The sequence below is a fragment of the Lepidochelys olivacea genome (assembly GCF_965140295.1).
Source record: "Lepidochelys olivacea isolate rLepOli2 genome assembly, chromosome: 19".
NCBI lineage: Eukaryota > Metazoa > Chordata > Testudines > Cheloniidae > Lepidochelys > Lepidochelys olivacea.
In genome coordinates, this window is record NC_140429.1 from 8797390 (window position 1) to 8815917 (window position 18528).

The window sequence follows — 18528 nt, forward strand, 5'->3', positions numbered from 1 at the left end:
CTGCTTGTGTTATGAGTTTGTAGCTGTTTCACCTTGACTACCAGCCACAAAGCATTTTTGCTACCATATATCTCGTCTGGACAAATCCCATTTTACAGCCCTTAGGTCCTTGTGCATTCATTACACACACACACACACTCACGTTTTCACTGGTTGTCATGAACTATAGCTGAGCAAACACTGTACAGAAAAAAAATCATTCCAATATCATTTTTTAGATGTCTACAATAATTTTAAAGGGATGCCCTATCCAAAAACTTTATGCACCCCAGACACCAGTGACAGAAACAAACGTTATAATTAAAATGATTTATTCATCTAAAATCAAATAGAAATTTAAAAAAACGGAGTCTCTCCCCGTGGGTTAACGTTCCAACATCTGTTCTACTGAAAATATTTCCTTGCAGGATAATGGAAAATGGCTAATTTTAAGTGGATACTAGAGAATATTCATGTAAAGGGTGACATTCACCTTGATGCAGAGAGCCAGCACAGAGTTTAAGATCTCAGATTAGGACTTAAATGGAGCAAATACCTTGTACTGGCTTTCTGCATAGAGGTGAATTTTCCCCAAAGTAAATTTCAGTATCAAATGCAAAGTATTTGCACTCACATCCTATGTTTAAGAGTTCTATTTATGCAGGCTAGGAAACACAAATAACGTGACGTGACCTTTGCATCCAATCAGAACTAGCCAACACAGTGAGAACATCCCATAGCAAAATACTCTCAGTGAAACAATTTACAGATCAGGAATTATTAGCAGAATTTATTCATGGAGCAAGTTCAAATATAGGCAATACGATTAGAGACAATTTCTGTCTGTTTGCGTGCAATTCGCAAACAGAACAGGAGGAAAAAGTCTTCCAGTACATTATTTGTTACAAAGCTTAGCACAAATACATGAACAATAACGTTCAGATTATCAGTCTGGTCTAATGCATAGCCTGGACATTTAGGAGATTTAAACCCTGGGTTCTATTCCCTGCTCTGCCTATTTTACGCAAATTACTTGACTTCTCTGAATTTCAGTTTCACCCTCTGTAACACAGGGTTCATAATAACACTTTCCTCCCTCACTGGGGGCATTGTCTTCAGTGGGAGCAACCTGTATTCTTCTTATAACAATATGTGATGCTTAGTGTTTCTAAAGCACAGTAGCAATCCTCAGATTAATTGCATTATACAGAGCAAATTATTATTATTATTATTACTCAGCATCAATTTATTCATTGCCATCCTTCTTTGGTGACAGACTAGAACAAGTACAACTTGAGTAATGTCAACCCATCTCCCTCCCCAAACATACCACTATGCACATCAATCATTCTAGGCAGTCTGACTGCATAAGAAGGCCTCAGTTCAAGTCCCAAGCTTCCTACTTTGGGCAAATTGCTAATTATGGGCCAGATTCCAAACGCTCTTACTCACATTGAATAGTACCTTACTCCATAAGGAGTTCTACTGATTTCAATGGGGCCGCTCCCAGAGCAAGATAATGTTCAATGGATCTTTGTGCAAGTCATTCAATCTCTCTGTACCTCTGTTCTCCATCTGTAAAATGGGGCTAAAAATATTTTTCTTCTCCCCCCCACTCTTTGTCTCGTCTATGATTGTAAACTCTTTGGGGCAGGGACTTTTTCTTGCTATGTGTTTGTGCAGCTCATGGAATAATGGGGCACCGATCTCAGTTGGTGCCTATCAGTGTTACCTTAATAACAATAATAATATACCAGAATCTAGTATGATGAGATCTTGGAGTAGATTCTAATCGGGTTTTACACATACAATTTATGCATCTATATATAGCTGATATGGAAATATATATGAATCAGAGGCCCAAATTCGGCTCGTGTACAACATTCCAAATTTCTGTTGGTGTAGACAAGTGCAGAATCTGGCCCTCTTAGAGATTTAAAAGCTCAAACAGGAGGAAGCAATGTGTGACAGAGAAAGCAGAAACCTGACGGAAATCATTTCTATCACTAATTTTTTAAAAAAGATATTTGGCCAAATTCTGCTTTCAGCCTCGCTATTCAGAAAAGCGCTTAAGCATGGTGCTCAATTTTAGCCGCATGTTTAAAGTTAAGCATGTACGTAGGTACTTTCACATACCTACAGATAAGTGATGTATAGATAAATTAGAAAACAGACACACATTCCAGTGCAGATTCCAAGTAACTCCATTGAGCTCAGCTGAGTTATTTTAGATCGAAGAGAGAAGAATTTGGACCATTGGGCCCAGGTTGTGCATTCTTGCCCCCCAAACTCCTATTGACTTCCTTGCTGCTCAAGGAAAGCAGGATTGTCCCCATTATTCAGCACAAGATGAACTTGTTAGGGTCCAGTCTTGACATAGGCCTAAGTCATAAGTGCACGTGGGGCCTGATCCAAAGTCCATTGAAGCCAATGGGTGTCTTTCCACTGATTTTCATGGGCTTTGATCACGTCCATGATTTGGGAGACAGACTGTACACCTAAGTGCTTTCAAGAGACAGTGAACTCCTGATGTTTCCAAGCATGAACATGGGGACCCAGGGGAGGAAAGTTAATAATGAATTCAAGAGTCATGCTGAGATTGGGTTAGATTCATAGGGCAAGAAGGATCCTCCAGTCTGACCTCATGCACATCCCAGGCCACAGAACCTCACCCACTCGCTCCTGTAATAGGCCCCTAACCTCTGGCTGAGCTACTGAAGTCCTCAAACCTTTATTTTAAAAACTTCAAGTTACAGAGAATCCACCATTTACTCATTTGGGTTGGAAATTTGTGCAAGAAAGACGGAAAAAAGAGAGTGCCTCAGAGAATAATTGACTACAGAAATGAAAGCTGTTTTCATAAAAGAAAAACATTTTCCATCCATCAACCTGCAACCAGTTAAGTGGAGAGTTTTAAAGAAAATCTGCAACTTGGAAAAGGAGCCAACAGGAAAACGGAAATGTCTGAAAGAATGTAAACTATTCAGGTTTCATAAAGAGTAACAAGTAAACAATTATTACATGCAAATAATTTTTAACATCACTGGTTTTAATTAATGCCAAGAAGTCAAACTATCTTTGACATTTGTATGTATTCATTTGAAAAGTTAGAGAAAACACTGCCACTAAAATATTGGGTTTAACTTTTTGAGACGAACGAACTGCTTAAATCTGCAATGATGAAATTTTAAAATTTGATGTCAAATATGGCTGTAATGAATAATGCATGACGGTAAGGGATATAATACTTGCCTTCAAAAGTTGTCTGGCCTGCAGTATAGATAAGGGGATTCACAGTAGAACTGTAGATAGTGATATAGCACAATGTCATTTCATTGATGGTTGTTTTGAAAAGTTGGCTTGTACGTCTGCTGCATTATGATTCGTTTAAGGTTAAATTATCGTGTCATAGCTTTTTAAGACCAGAAGGGATCATTAGATCATCTAGTTTCACCTTTTGTATATCACAGGCCATAGAATATCCCATTAGTCCTGCATTAAGACCAATAACATGCTGGACTAAAGTATATCTTCTATGCAATCTTGCTCTGAAGACTTCCCTTCGTAGTTTGTTCCAATGGTAAATCACCCTCCCAGTTAAAAAGTTGTGCCTTATTTCTAATTTGAACTTGTCTTGCTTTAATGTCCTATAACTATTCAATTTAACAAATTAGTTTAGTCTCACACCTTTAGAATATGACACTATGTCAAGGTATATACTTCACTCTGGAATTTCTTCTCACAAAAGAGTTTCAAATCTTTTTTTGTTTAACTCGTCTCCTAATAAGTGTATCATTTAACCTGGAAAGACCGTAAATGGATTATAATAGTCAATGATATATTTTACTCATAACTTCTTTTTCTCTGAGGGGTGAGGGTCGGGTAGGGGAATAGTATTAGTCACACTTCAATCTCTCCATCTACAAACGCTAGTAATAGTTATAAGCTTGTGCTGACGATGTCCAGTCACTGAAAATATTTACTTCCCTTCTTATAAATCCTGAACAGATGTAGTATAAGTGACTGTTTAAAGTGGTACTGAAGAGACATTTGGACCTTTATGCTGCTATCCATTTAGGGATTAATCCAATGGGGATCTTTTCATAGATTTTAATGGGCTTTGCATCAGGCCTGCAGTCTGTAAAAATGGATACGTGTCTTTTTGTGCAATTTTAGTGTGAAAGAGTGAGAGACAAAAGAGAGCAGATTTAGGTTACAATAATCCACACCTTTGTATGTTAAAAATAGATTATTTTCCCTCTTCACTTATGACGTTTGTGCATAAATGTAGGTAAAGCCCAAAAGAATAGCTGTAATGCAAACCAGTGGAATCCAGCATTTACTGACCCTAATAATAATTGAATGGGCCCAACTCTGATTCCATTGAAAGCAGTGGCAAAACCTCCATTGACTTCATCGGAAGCATGATCAAGTCCCGCATCACTCATTTCAAAAGCTGGCAATTGTGGTGCCTCTCATGAAATTACACATAGTTATCAATCATTTCCCCTCCTCCCCACGCTTTAGGAGGCCATTCCACTTCTACAAAGACATCTCCACGCTGATTTGCAGTTGCTTTAAAATCAAAGCACCGTACAGTTACGTCGGTGACAGTTACCTACCTCTGCCACTTCGCCCAACAAATCTCAGGTCATTAAACCTTGCCACTTGATTTTTCATGACTGCGGAGGCATTTCTGAGCTCTGCAGAATAATTCTCATCGTTTCCAGCCATGACCGTTACTACAGTCCCATCAGGTACATCTCCAAGGGCTACCACCTAGGGATCAGTGCAACAAGGTTATTTTATACTATTCGTTATTCGTAATATTATTATTAAGCTGATCAAAGCAGGCTCATCATTCTGCAACCAGACATGAGGAATTGTCATTCTGAGTAGAAAAAAGTATTGATTTTTTTAAAAAAAATTTAAACTGAAAAATATTTCTTTAAGAAAATTCAAAAGAATTCTAGTTCCTTTCCAAATTCTAGTTCCAAATAAATCTGGCAAATTATGTCCTGATAGCTGAATGATCCCCCTGTTTTCTTAATTGGCATATTTGTATATTTTGAAATCCCTGGGTTGTTGTTTTGGTTTTTTTTAAAGTCAAAGTCGAAATATTGTTAAAATGCGAACAATTTTCAGTGGAAATTTTGCCTATGTAAAAATGGTAGGATTTCTCTCGTAAGAGATCGATCTCTATATAATCCACCTGCACTGGTCGCTAATAGCATTACCCGAGAATAGAAGAGAATTACACGTCAAGAATTTCATGGTATATCACGCAGTTACAGACTCTAGGATTTCATCTTTAACTTCCACTTCAGAAGCTAAGCTCCCGATTATACACGCCACAACACACGCAGCTGCAGCAGAAAATTCCACAGAATCATTGCAAATATTGTCAAGACTTCATTCTTTAAAAGGGCCAGGTGCAGCTGTTATTCTAAACAGCTACGGAAGCCAACACAAACTATCCTCCTCAGTCCTACGACATACAGCCGGGCCTGTATTCGTTTCCAAATAATTGCTAAAGGGAGTCTTCCTGCCCCCACGCTAGTTGATATAAATACCTGTTTGTAAAAGGGGTCAAATAAACCGCTGGAGCTGAAGAATGTTTTAAAAGCCCTTGAATGTAGGGGCTGCAACATCCTGAAAGCCTCAAGCGAAGAGGGCTCACTTTTGCTATTCTGCAGAGACAGTTTCCCTCTAACCACTTTGGATCGAAACCTACCAGGGTTCTCCTTTGATTTCAGCTGCGGGCGGGGAGTTGGATGTAGCGCTCTTAAGCTTTAGAATTTTGGCAAACGGAGACTCTCAGAAATGAAGGAACTCGTATTTCCCCATCGACTTTCCAGATTTGTCCTTTAAGATCTTCTGTAGTGAGAGATCTCCCTACTATTTAAGACCATCGGGGTTTTTTTAAGCAGGGATTTTTGTTTTCGTTGTCAGCCTTTTCTTGGTTTGAGAGGGGAGACAACATTCAAAAGTTATATTTACACTCCTATCGCTGAAATGTATCTTCTTACTTTGATCCTTTCCCCGGGCTTATTTGCTCAACGTTTGTGCTCTTAAAAGATCATCTGCACCAATGGCGTCAAGCCCCTTTAGGTTTATCTCCTGGTCTTGCTCAGTCTGCTTTCTTGCAGATCTATCATTTGAGCAAAAGAAATTAAACTCGAGTTTTAAAATAGCATTCATCACTTCCCTCCGCCCCCGAAATACAGCAACACCGCTCTGAATGTGCTGGGTTTGGTTTTCAGTTTCTTTATATCATTTTTATATTAACTCCCTTCCCCATACGTTCAGATCAGATACATTTTCTAGTCACACCTCCCTAACACACACACAGAGTTACTTTTTGCAATACATTCTGTATAGTGTGCATAGCCAAAAAATTTACAGATGTGTCCCCCATAAAGAAACTTTCTTCTGTCGCCTTTCCTCTGTCGCCTTTCCTTAGCTAGCTCTGCAAGACTTTCGTCCTTCTTTATTAATTCCAGCCTTCAGTTCCTGGTTTGTTTGTTTTTTCCCGTGTCTACAGTTTAACACCCATTCTTCCTAAGAAACCGAAGAGAAACTCCATAAATCCCTAAAGGATTCGCGTTCAAGTTGACCACGAACGATTTATGTTCGCCTTTATTGTTTGGCCTGATCATGAATCCAGAATAAGGGAAAATATTTTTTTTCCGTTGTCAGACTTGTGTGGCTTCTTAGTTTGGATCCGTGGGGAAAGCTCGCCTGGATCTGTGTAAGGTGACTGTCACTTATTTTTGCGATCTTTCTTCCTCGGATAGTTTTTCCTCCGTTCAGTCTATACCTCCAGACACAGAAACCCGCTCGATTTTTAATGTTTAAATATCCCACAGGACCTAACTGACTGAGTTAATTACAACCGGGACAAAAGCAACGAGGAAGCAACATGGAAAGGAAAGAAGCTGCTCTTTAATGTAGCCCAGTTGTCTCTGCAGTTCACTTCTTCCCTTTATTATTTCAGAGCAGATCTTCCCCCTGCCACTTAGGTAATTAGCCTCTACTCTCATTAAACTTCAAAGTTCCCTGAGAGCTCCTAACCCTATGTTATATCGGAGATGTTATAACCGCAGGGCAAAGCAAAAGCTTGATTAAAAATAAATACGCGCACTGAAAGTGAAGGCAGAACTGATTTAAAATGAAACGGGGGGGGGGTGAGCTGGGGTGTCAATATTAAGGTTTATTTTCGTGGGTGAGTTTCTCCCCACATATCCTCCCCACTAAAAAAAAGCCTCTCATCCTTCTCCTCCCGTCCCCAGCCGTTGCACAGGGGGATCAGACAGGGTTTTAGCTCATCCCTTTGGAAGAAGCCACATCTGGCTGGTCTGGAAACATCCCCCCCGCCCCTCCCAGCCCCTTGGCTTACCTTGAAGGCCACCGGCAGGGTCTTGTTGCATCGCCAGTGTGAAGGCAGCACCGAGCACAAGAAGTTGGGGCTGTCTGTCCGCACCAGCTCGCCCGCGTGGTCCGCCAGCACGTCCACCACCGAGCGCACCTCGGGCCGACTTCGGGAGCCCGGCGCCGGCGCGCTCAGCGCCCCGCTGTTCTCGCCCATCTTACCGCAGGGGAAGGCCGTGGAGGGAGGTGTGAAGCGCCTGCTGGTGCTGGGGTCTACGGGAATACGCATCACAACAGCGGGCGTTAGAGAGCCGGCGAGCGAGGGGCGCGGAGCTGCGGAGAGGCGCCCGGAGCGCGGAGCTGCCCCTCTCCAAGCCAGGGGCCGGCCGGGTCCGATGCAGCTTCTGGGGCAGCGCTGTACAGAGAGCAGGGAAAGAAGCAGCGGCCCAGGGAGCCGGGGTGTGACCTGCGCTCAGGAAACGCGCCTCCGCCGCGGCCTGGGACCCGCAGACCAAAGGAGCCGGGGGACAAGGTCGAGTCACAGCTGGGGCGAAGGGGGACCCCAGATCCTGAGGGTCACCCGTGGGCTCCGGCGCCGTCCCCAGTCACTTGGCCGCTCCCCGGAGAGCGCTGCCCCGGGCTGGCGTCGCGTGGAGGCAGGGCTCGGGTGGCGAGCTCCTGGGCTCTCTCCTCCCTCCCTGCCCGCAGCAGCCGGCCCTGGAGTCAGGCAGCGAGTCCCCCTCTTTGCCGGCTCGGGGCGATTCGGGACACACACAGAGCCTGGGCGCGCCCGGGTCCCTTGGCAGGGGGCAGGTCTCCGTGCAGCTGGCCGGAGCCCACGCTGGGTCCCGGGAGGTTTCCTTCCTCTCTGGTGCTGAAGCCGCTTTGCCAAGCGGGGCGCGCTGGCGGGGCCTGTCCTCCAGCCAAACTCCTGCCCGCGGAGCTGCGCGAGTTGACACCCGGGGGCCCGGCCACCCAGTCTGGGAGGAGACGCGCCCCCACCAGCCCCCCCCCGGCCCCGCGCAGGAGGGGATGCCAAGCGGGTCCCAGCGACAGCGCCGACGTCCTCTCCTGCCCGTTCCCAACACAGTCCTCGCCGGCTGCGGGGCGCCAATCCTGACCAGTGCCCGGACCCCCAAAGCTTGGCTCCCCCACCCCCACTTCTGTGGCTCCCAGGTGGTGGTGGTGGTTTGGAACGGCAGACGCGGCCCCCTGTCACCAGAGAGCCCTGCGGAGCTCTGACACCAACCCAAAGTGTCCGCAGCAGGCTCTGAGATACCCTATTTACTCAAAGCAGCCATGGGGCGGAGCTGTCCGCTGACTGACGGGGAGGAGCGCCAATGGAGAGGACCAGGACGGGCTGGGGACCCCCCCCCCGTCCCCCCTATTTGCACACGTTGCCTGGGAAAGCGATAGAAGCAAGGGGAGGAGGGGGCGGAGCCAGGAAGAGAGGGAGGCGGGATCTCAGCGGGAAGCCCCGCCCCCAAGCCCCAGACTGGGAGGAGGACGCACCTAGCGGACCGGTGGCATATTAAAAACACGCACAGACAGAGCGCTCCATTCAGCGGGGCTTCATTAAGTGGCTGGAGCCAATTAAAACGTTGCTTTGCGGCCTCACCTATTGCGGGACGCAGCACAGTGCGAAAGAGCCAACAAGGACGCCACAGGCGGCAGTTGTCCCTGATTCTCCCCAAACTTTCACACGCTGCAGAGACACATGGCTCTTAACCTGAGAGTTCTTCTAGATGTCCGCCTGAATACGCGGCTTCTAGGCAGCTAAATGGCGGCCCCCACCAGCTCGACGTGTCTGAAGCCGAGACGCAGCCCTGCCGCCTCGGAAAGGGTCCAGCAATTCCAAAAATAAATGGTCAAAATAAGAACCGACCTCGCCAAGACACCGCAGAGCGATGCCATCCCATGTACCTTCGCAAAGCGCTAGCGAGGTGGCAGGGAGGCTGACAGATTTGCTAGGAGTTTTTAAAATGGTCCAGCCTCAGAAGGGGGGGGGGGGAGAGATCTAGGGATTAGTGACTACTTATCAACTAACCGCTGTGTATCAAAAGATCCCAACCGACAGCCCTCATGATTAGTCTAATACCTGCAACAAGTCGGATAGCTTTAGCCACTGTGTAATGTATTTTCAGAGGGAAATTGACACCTGACCCTAAGAATACAGTGTGCAAAGGAGTTTGGGGGGCTTTCATTTTATTAACATGCTGCCTCCGCCGTCTTACTTTCCCAAAATGAAATGGACAGAGGCACAGATAGAAATGCCGATCGTTTCAGAACAAAGTCCTGTTTACTATTATCATTTTTTTTAAAAAAATGTCTATTTTAGCAACTCTTAAACCAGTCATGATCCTTCCCAAAGCGTTTGTTTGGATTTAAAACCAGGGAAACACGTGTTTTCAAAATGGAATTTTAACAAGAAAATCTGTAGGGGGCAAAGTGATACTGATTCTGCGAGAATAAAATTAATTGATCGTTTGTAGTTTTTGTTTCATGTTTGCATACAATTTTGTTTTACAGATGAGTCGTCTTTCTAATAAAATATAAAAACCGATACAACGAAATGCACCGCAGAATGGTCTATAAAATCAAAGAGTGTTTTTGTCACATTTTTAACATAAATATTACCAACGGGTCTAATGGAAATGGAGGCACCGTCGCACACAGTTTAACTGCTGACTTATTTCTAAAAGGAAGTTATTTTTCTGCACCATCATGTCCAGGGAGGTGGATCGATTGCTTTACTTCAACAGCTTCGCTGGTCGGTTTTACAAATTCCTTTATGGGACATGGCATGTTCTGTATAGCAAGCCATTCAGTCTACACCAGATCAGAAACTGTTTAGATTCTGGGCTGGGTAAATCGTTCGTTGGACTATGTAAAAAAAAATACCCCATAATAAATAAACACAGGTTATGAGACACTTTTCTTTTGAGGTCGTAGATCCTGAAAGAAGGTTGAGGTTGCGGCACATTGAACTCTATTAGGGGCTTTTGTCTTCCAAATCCCTCCAGTTTCTATCTGTTCCCTGGAACTTTTTAGCAATATCATTTTATAGGGTTGTTTACTTTGATCCTTCCCTACAGAATTCTAATCTAGGAAATTGACGAAGGAGCCAACATTGCAATGTTTGTTAAACAGAAGAAACCCATGTCAATTTCACTAAGCTTAACGTTTTTTCCCCTTGTGCTTTCCAAGCCGATTTATGATTTTTCAATAACCAAATATCTGTGAATGGTTTGGTGATGTATTAAAACGGATCCAAACATGCTTATGATGAAAGTTGCTTTTCTGTGCGTGTGTGTGTGTTTAGACTCCTCCGTAATGAAAATTAAATGAAAAGAAACCTCAAACTTAGACCGTCTTGAAACACAATAATGGAAAATAATGGGGGAGGGGGGAGGACGGGGGAGAGGGGAAGGAACAGGGCGGACGGCTGGATGAAATCACAAAGGGAGAAATCCAGAATAACAGATTTCTATTTATCTCACAGCTGTGATTTTAATGTATGTGTGTGTGTGTCTAGTAAACTCTTAACAATGCTGCAATCCTTCCCTTTTTAGGTGAAAGTCTGAGGACCGTAGAATCATTCCTATTCTTTTCCACAACAAAAGAGATCGACATAGCCATGTTCCACGGAAAGCACCAATGTCTGGTTATACTTACACACAGTAACTGGGGAGAGGTTTGAAAACAGGGAAGAATACAGCCCTGGCAGCAGGGCGCGGATAGATGGGACCCAATTGCTCTATCTCTTGGAAAGATTTTTTTAGAAGGGGTATCTTCAAACGAAGCCAAGTTCCTCCCTGGCTCCACTTAAAGGGCGTGTTTTGGGTGGGGGTGGGGGCTCACAGATGTTGGGAGGGGGGTTGTCACCCCCCCCACCCACGCTTGCGCGTTGGAAAACCTGGAGGGACGGCTTAGCCACACCCAAGCTGAACGGCCGAGGAAGTGAAGTGATGCGACTCAGCCGCTAGTTGGCGCTTTAGCCACGTCTCTGAGCGGCCCTTTGGTGCGATCGGTGCAAAGAGAAAAGGGACCCGGACAGCTGGGAGCTGCTTTGCCGGCTTGGGGCTGCTCCGGTTTCTATCTTGCGCAGAATCAGAGCACCCCGTTTGCTCCCCCCCCACACCCACACATGCACCTTCACGTCTCCCCAACAATCCCTCCCCTCCCAACCTGGCTCCCTCGATTAGACCCATCAAAATAACCACAGGATGATTGTTACATTCCGCAGCCAGGGGGTTCCCATTGTACCCAGCCAGCTTTGTTCAGACGCCGGGCTTTAAAAGCAACGTGCTCCCCAAAGATCCGGCGGTGCGGCCCGGGAAAGGTACGTCTGTTACCGACCCCTTCCTCCCCATTGAGGAGATACTGAGGAGTCTCCCTTTCACCTCAAGGGAAGCATCTGCCGGTTGAAAGCTTCCATCGACTTCCCAAAGGGGAACTTCGCGTTACAGGCTGTCTGTGTCACGAGCTTTGGGAGCAAGCTCACGGGAGGGGAAATCCAGGAACGCTCCTAGGGTTTCAGAATTTATTGTGACATGTAAACTCGATTTGCCTGGGGTTTTTTGTTTGTTTGTTTTTGTTTTTAAGTTAAACTAGATACATTTACCCCTCCCCCCCGATTTATTCCTGGGTAATGTGATGAGAAGGAGATGGGGGTCTCTTTACAGAGAGCTGAGCTGCTTTCTTAACAGGAATTTTTTGATCAGGCCAGGTTTGACCTCACAGAAGTTGCCAGATGGTCAAAATCTCACTCCGCAGCTGCCAGGGGACAATCGTTGACTGGTTTATTTAGCTGCCTAAATAGAAGCCGGGTTCTTTGGAGCACCTGGTTTTTAGAGACTAAAGCAAAAAATAAATGTCTAACATTTCCATCTTTTCCCAGTGATCGAACTCTGCTACTTTTAAACTCCTCGCGTCAAAAGGAAGCGGGTTAAAATGGCCGGTACAACCTGGGAACGACCTGTCAGTGGAAACGGATTCGAAGGATCCAGATCTAAAGTGGCGTGAATCACAAACGATCGCGGATATTTTCACTGATTGTGACCGGCTCTGATCTGCTAATCTGAGCAAATAAAAGTTGCCAGGGGATTGACTACGCCGAATCTCACAGCTAAACTTTCCCAATGCCAGCCCCAGGGCATTCCCGAATTCAACAGCTCAAAAGTTTGGCTGCACTTTAACTTCACGCCTAAAATAAAATAATAAAAAAAGATAAGCTACCCCAGACTCTCGGGTGTAATTTTTTCTATACACTTGCAGCTCAAGAGAATTTCACCAGGGGTTTAAAGCACCTGAATGGAGAAGCCAGAGATAAATGCTGGTTTTCTCTCTCTGTAATCCATACACAATATGGTGTGTGCGTGTAGACACACAGAGAGTTCGCCAGACTGCACTGCATACAAAACAGGGCAGACTGCTCTTACATACAACATCCCCAAATGGCAAACAACGCAGATAGTCAGTTGCAGGGAGCAATTTTTCCAGTGATCCCGCTTGTTCCAGCATTTCTCGGTTGCTCCACCGCTTTATCCCGGCTAACGGAGGCTTTCACCAAAGTATTTCCCACCCAAATTGCAATCCCGACCCCCTTTCTGCTTGGGGAGCAAATATTCTTTGCGATCTACCCCTCCAGCCGCCTTTGGGGCAGACGGTTGCTCACTTTTTATCTCTGCAGGAGCCACGGTGCTAAACGGTGCTAAACCCAGTACATGCCAGGGGTGTTTTGAGAAGGACTGAAAGTGAAAGGGGGAGGGGAGGACGAAATAATGGCCTCCATATTCCCCCAAAGCAACCTGGACACCACCGACATTCTTGTATACGAGTATGAAATAAACACAGAGCTGCTTTCCCCCGAGCCAGATCTTATAGTGTTTAAAGTTTCTCCCCCCCCCCCCGGTTTATTAAAATGCCCTATGGACTGAAATCACCTTCATCCCCTTACGTTACCACGTCCATGGCAAAAGCCAAAGCGATTTCCCCTGACCCCTGCAACCAGACACATTCTTCGCCCACCCCTTTTGTTTCATTCCTAACTCTGTAGTTCCCCTGCCCGTGCGCATCATTGTCTTTCTCCGAGTTGCAACGCTTGGCGTGGCGATCCAGTTTGTAGCCGTGCGATCTGCAAATGTGGGATGGTTCATCTTGTATGGTTTGATCGCCAATTATACACCCCCTCCTCACCCCCCCCCCCCCGCCAACTCCTTCAGGCAACGCGTTCCTTAAGCAGCACGTATTTATGGAGAAATAATGTAATACAAATCAGACCCCCCCCAAGAATAAATGTAGCATGAAAACAATTTTCTATTCAGTAACAAGTTGCTGCATACCGAATGCACCATTATTGTTTAAAATAAAGAGGTTGGCTTATTCTGCAACCGAAATCAACATATTGGCCATCATCTTGATACTCGCGACAGGGGAAATTCTTGAATTTATTTGGCCGTTTACATAATGCACCTCTTGCAGGCCGCCTCTACCGGTTGCATGCTGGCATTAAATACACACATGGGGTTCGATTAAACCGAATGATCTGTTTATACGGTATTCAGTCCAGTTCGGAATTAGACCCATCGGGAGTTTCATTTCGTTGATTCGGTCCTGTTGCTTGGCTATCGAGGAATGCACTCGATGGATTTTATTTTCAGGTAAGGAGCGATTTAGAAGTATCTTGGCGTTAACAAGAGTTTAGAGTTTAAACAGTTTTTTTTTTTTTCAAAAAACGATCTCTGTGGGTAAGTTGCTTGAAGGTGGGTAGGTGGGAGCCTGATGGGTTTTATAGATGGGAAGGTATTTAGATGAAATCACTGATTTTAGCTAAACCCATCCAGGGCTGTAGGTTCTGATCGGTTTGAAAGATTCTTTTCCAAGGTGCAAACGTGGTTGGGTCAGTTACACTGACAGATTAGTCAGGCGTTTTCTGCCCAGTGCACAAATCCCCCTCTCCACCCCCATGAAGAGACTCTAGCAGAGGGTGTGTCTTGCTTTAGGCCCGGTTGGTGGAGGGCTGGCCTGGCTGACCGCAGAGATGGAAGCCCTCAGTGTCTCTGGGCCTTTTCATTGGCTGTTTTTTGAAAGCCTCCAGCCTGTAATATCTCAGAGAGAGCTGATTAAATTCAGTACAGATACTAACCAATTTATTTGAGCATAAGCTTTGGTGAGCTACAGCTCACTTCATCGGATGCATACTGTCCATACCATACTGAAGTGAGCTGTAGCTCAGGAGAGTTTATGCTCAAATAAATTGGTTAGTCTCTAAGGTGCCACAAGTCCTCCTTTTCTTTTTGGGAATACAGACTAACACGGCTGTTACTCTGAAACCTGTCAGTATAGATAGACAGACATCTTAAAGGTGCAATTCCCTGAGCTCTAGGACTCATCTGTGCATGATCCTTTTAGAGAAACAGATTTGTTTTATTGTGCGTAATGTATAAACCCTTATTTTAACACTGAACCTCATAGATCAACCCCCAAAATAGCCAGGAAGGGGCTGCCTCTGGACTGGTTGATATTGACCTGAAGAAGAGCTCTGGGTAGCTCCAAAGCTTGTCTCTTTCACCAACAGGTGGTGGTCCAATGAAAGATATTACCTCCCCCACCTTTTCTCTTTGACTTTGTGTTTGGTTTAAAGATCTTAAATCATTGCTTCCACACTGCAGTCAGGTTTGTATTCCTTTGTCATGCTGCATGCTTACACTGTGAAGCTTTAAAAGACGCTCAAAGTTTAATCAGAAGATGCCAGTCCCATTGAAGTTAATGGCAAAAGGACCATGATTTGACAGAGAACAGGGTAAGAGCTGTTGAGCTCAGGTAAAATTATGCAGATACAAATCCCAATTACCCAGCCAAGTTAAATAACTTATTAAAAAAATATTAGTTGCCCTTTATTGGTGATTTCAACGGTGGTCACTATATGAAAATTAAGGTTGAGTGTGCACTATCAAATATTGTATCATCTAGTTTTAAAATAATATTTACCCTTAAGAATGAAGGTCTATTTTAAAACTTTAAGGACATCAGCAGAGATATCATTGGATTGTGCTGGGTGAATGGTAAAGCTAAAGAAAAAAATCGTGGCATTTAGAGTCCATCTATAAAGGAGCTTAGCTCACATTTAGGCCTCTAAACCAGTGGTTAGATTTTCAAAAGACCAGAACACCTTGGGGGGATGTTGAGTGCTGAGCACATTTGATAATCTGTCTTCTATTGTGGGTGCTTGAAAACCTGACCATTAAAGCCTGTTCAGCATTTCCAGAAGAAAAATTAGTAGATTAGAATTTTAAAAGGTGTCTGTTTATCTGATTCAGAAGTAAAATCCTGATATTTGAGGTTTATTTGATTGTTTTAAATTCCCTTCTGTTTTCTTTAAAGGCAAGTTGCCGCTAATAATGTAAAGGGATTATTCCTAAAATGTGACACACACAGACAAAAAGCCAAAACAAACCAACAACATATACAAACCACTCCACCCTAGAAGACATAAAGTATAACCAAAAGGTCACCAGTTCTGTTTTCCGGTTTACAGACGCTACAAGGGACAGGGCCGTTCATTTTGCACAACCACGACCATATTGTTGAGAACACACATGAAATAAGCGTGATGAACAGAGCTGTTTATCAGGTTTCATGGGCACATGCAGAATTAAGGAAGTAGGAGCTCAGAGAGCAAGTGGAAAGGCAAGGTGGCTTCTGTGGGGAGATTAAAAGGAAACTTGCAAAATGAAAGCAGAGAAGCACCTTGAAAATAGCCTCCAGATTCCTAACTTTGGACCAGGTGATCCCACAGACCAATCTACCATAGAAAGAAATGGGAGTTATGCCTATGGACTGTAGGGCAATGGGCTACCTTCTGTCCATAGTTACAAATGGGATGCAGTAAATGTTTAGCTTGTAAATTCTCGGTTCTGCATTTGTTCAACACCTAACCCAATGGGTGTCATGGTCCATGACTGAGCATCAGAGTTGCTGCCACCATCTAAATAATAAACAACAATAGGGTTTTCATTGGAAGTGTATTGGTACTTTATTGATTTAGCTTTATGCAAATGCTAAAAAGGGCACCTAACCATATGCTCTAGGAGTTCCTAATGCAACTTGTAAATACGTCACAAACATACCCTGAGGGCAACAGAACAATTTAACATACCCCGGTGCTAGCAAGACATGCAACTCAAAACGCTCAAAGCCTCCTCCCACTTCAACAGGTCCCCTCTCTGGTTTCCTGTCCCTTCTCCCCCTTGTTTTCAACTGCTTGGGGTAAAAAGATGAGCTATGCAGCCTGTCTAGAAAAGCAGCAAATTCAAGTTATTTCAAATCAGTGGCTTTTGGTCCTTTACCCTGAGACCCTATGGAGTCAGTTCTAGACTTACATGCAGAACTGAGATGGTGACATTTGATTTGCACCTGTGTAACTGAGGGCAGACGTGGGTCCCAGGAGCCTAATTCACCATTGCCCTGCACCTTATGTCTTGATTTGCACCCATGCCAAGTCAGTGCACCAGGGTGTCAAATGCTCTGGCTCTGATCTGGGAGCCTTTTACACACAGGTTGCCCTGGTCTGAATGATGACACAAAGTGCAAAACAGTGCAGGATCAGGCCCAGAGATCGACAACATGGCCAGTGGATCTGGGTGCCCATCCTGAGACACGCAGCGCCCAGTTCATGGTAGTCTGGTGGCTCCTTTTGCAAAGGAGATGCAAAGCAAACACCCAACCCAGAGAATACCCCTGGCACAACAGACCCTCAGCACTGAAAGAAGCTTAGAGGCTTGATTCCCTTTCCACTCACAAGAGCATGTCCTCATTCTTTTCAGTGGAGTTACTCCCAATTTATACCAGTGGAAGTGGGAGGAAAATCAGGCCCCATGTGTGTTTTACAGTGGGGAGAAATTTACACAGCTTTCATAAACTCAGCCTAGTCCTTCCTTTTGCAAGGGAAAACTGAATTTTCCAAGCTCTCTTTCTTGAGGCTGTGGTGGGAATGGCAGGAATGGAGCCACAACACCTGACCTATCACAGACCTTGTTTAGTCTCTGATCTTAGCTCTCCTCTGAGCACATTCTTTATTCCTTTGCAAATCAGTAAGTACCGACTGGTGGGAAATAGGTTTTAGAGCTCTTAATAGTTAAGCTTTCCCCTTTGGTAGTGAGTGCATTTTAGAAAAGGTTAATAGTGAATAAACCCTAGGATTTGCATGTGCCTCTTCTAAAATACTTAATACTTTAAAGCTACTGTTCCTGTGTCAGGGAGGTCAGCAGGCCCTTAAATCACTGCTTGCTGGGATTACTTCACTTACAATATCCTCTGTAGTTTTTAATTCAATTGAGCTGGTATTTAGCAACAGATCCATTCGCTTTAACATCAAGGAAGTAAATGCATGGTCTATAGGAAGCTTTCTATTAAAAATTCATTGCAAACTGTGTCTCAAAGCTCTCAGGAGCAACCATCTCTCAGCAGGGCCATTCGGGTGTCTGGATCTGTTTTGCAGTTAAGGGACGGGATCTGAGAGCAGCATGTGGGGAAAGGGACGTGCCATTCATTCATAAATCAAACAACAGAGGCTGGGCCCAATGGGGAACAGGCTGTGACATTTTATAATCCCAGAGTGCCTCTCTCTTTGAAAGATCAGATACTGTTAACATTCGTATTGTGGAAGTGCCTAAGAGCTCCAGGGATGGATCAGAACCTCACTTTGCCAGGTGCTACCTAAACACAGAATTAAAAGATGGTCCCTGCCCCCAGCAAAAGTCAATGAGAGTTTGTCTAAGCAAGGCAAACAATAAGAAATCAGCTCTTGGGCTGGGATTAGCTCCATGTACAACTCCACTGACTCAGTGAACTTGTATGGTGCTCAGAAACTGCAGTGATGCATTTGTCCCAAAGAGTCTTAATCGGCTTGACCGTGAGTGTTTGTGTGATTGATTACACCTGAAAACATGCTGACGTGGGAATGGTCCTTTTTTCATGCATCGGGCCTGCTTTTCTGACAATCAAAACCAAGTCTTTGCTCCCATTAGCCCTTCAGAAGCCAGCAGGCCTCTGAGAGAGTGAACTCAGTTCCATTTTGCTGGGTGCATTGTCAACAGAATCGTAAGCCAGGCTCCAAATGAAGGATTTTTACAATTAGCAGCAGTGTGAGAAGCAGGAGGACTCCCTCCAGCTGGA

At 44.7% G+C, this 18528-nt stretch overlaps 1 protein-coding gene across 1 annotated transcript in view; it reads right to left on the bottom strand.

The window, feature by feature from the left end:
- RUNX3 (RUNX family transcription factor 3) overlaps positions 1 to 18528 on the bottom strand; it is a 117928-nt gene that overhangs the window by 54920 nt on the left and 44480 nt on the right. Inside the window, exons 3-4 of the mRNA XM_084652584.1 lie at positions 7379 to 7623; positions 4602 to 4758 (exon numbers count right to left, since the gene is read on the bottom strand). Of these exons, the coding sequence (XP_084508710.1) occupies positions 4602 to 4758; positions 7379 to 7623 (402 nt within the window). The remainder of the gene's footprint in view (positions 1 to 4601; positions 4759 to 7378; positions 7624 to 18528) is intronic.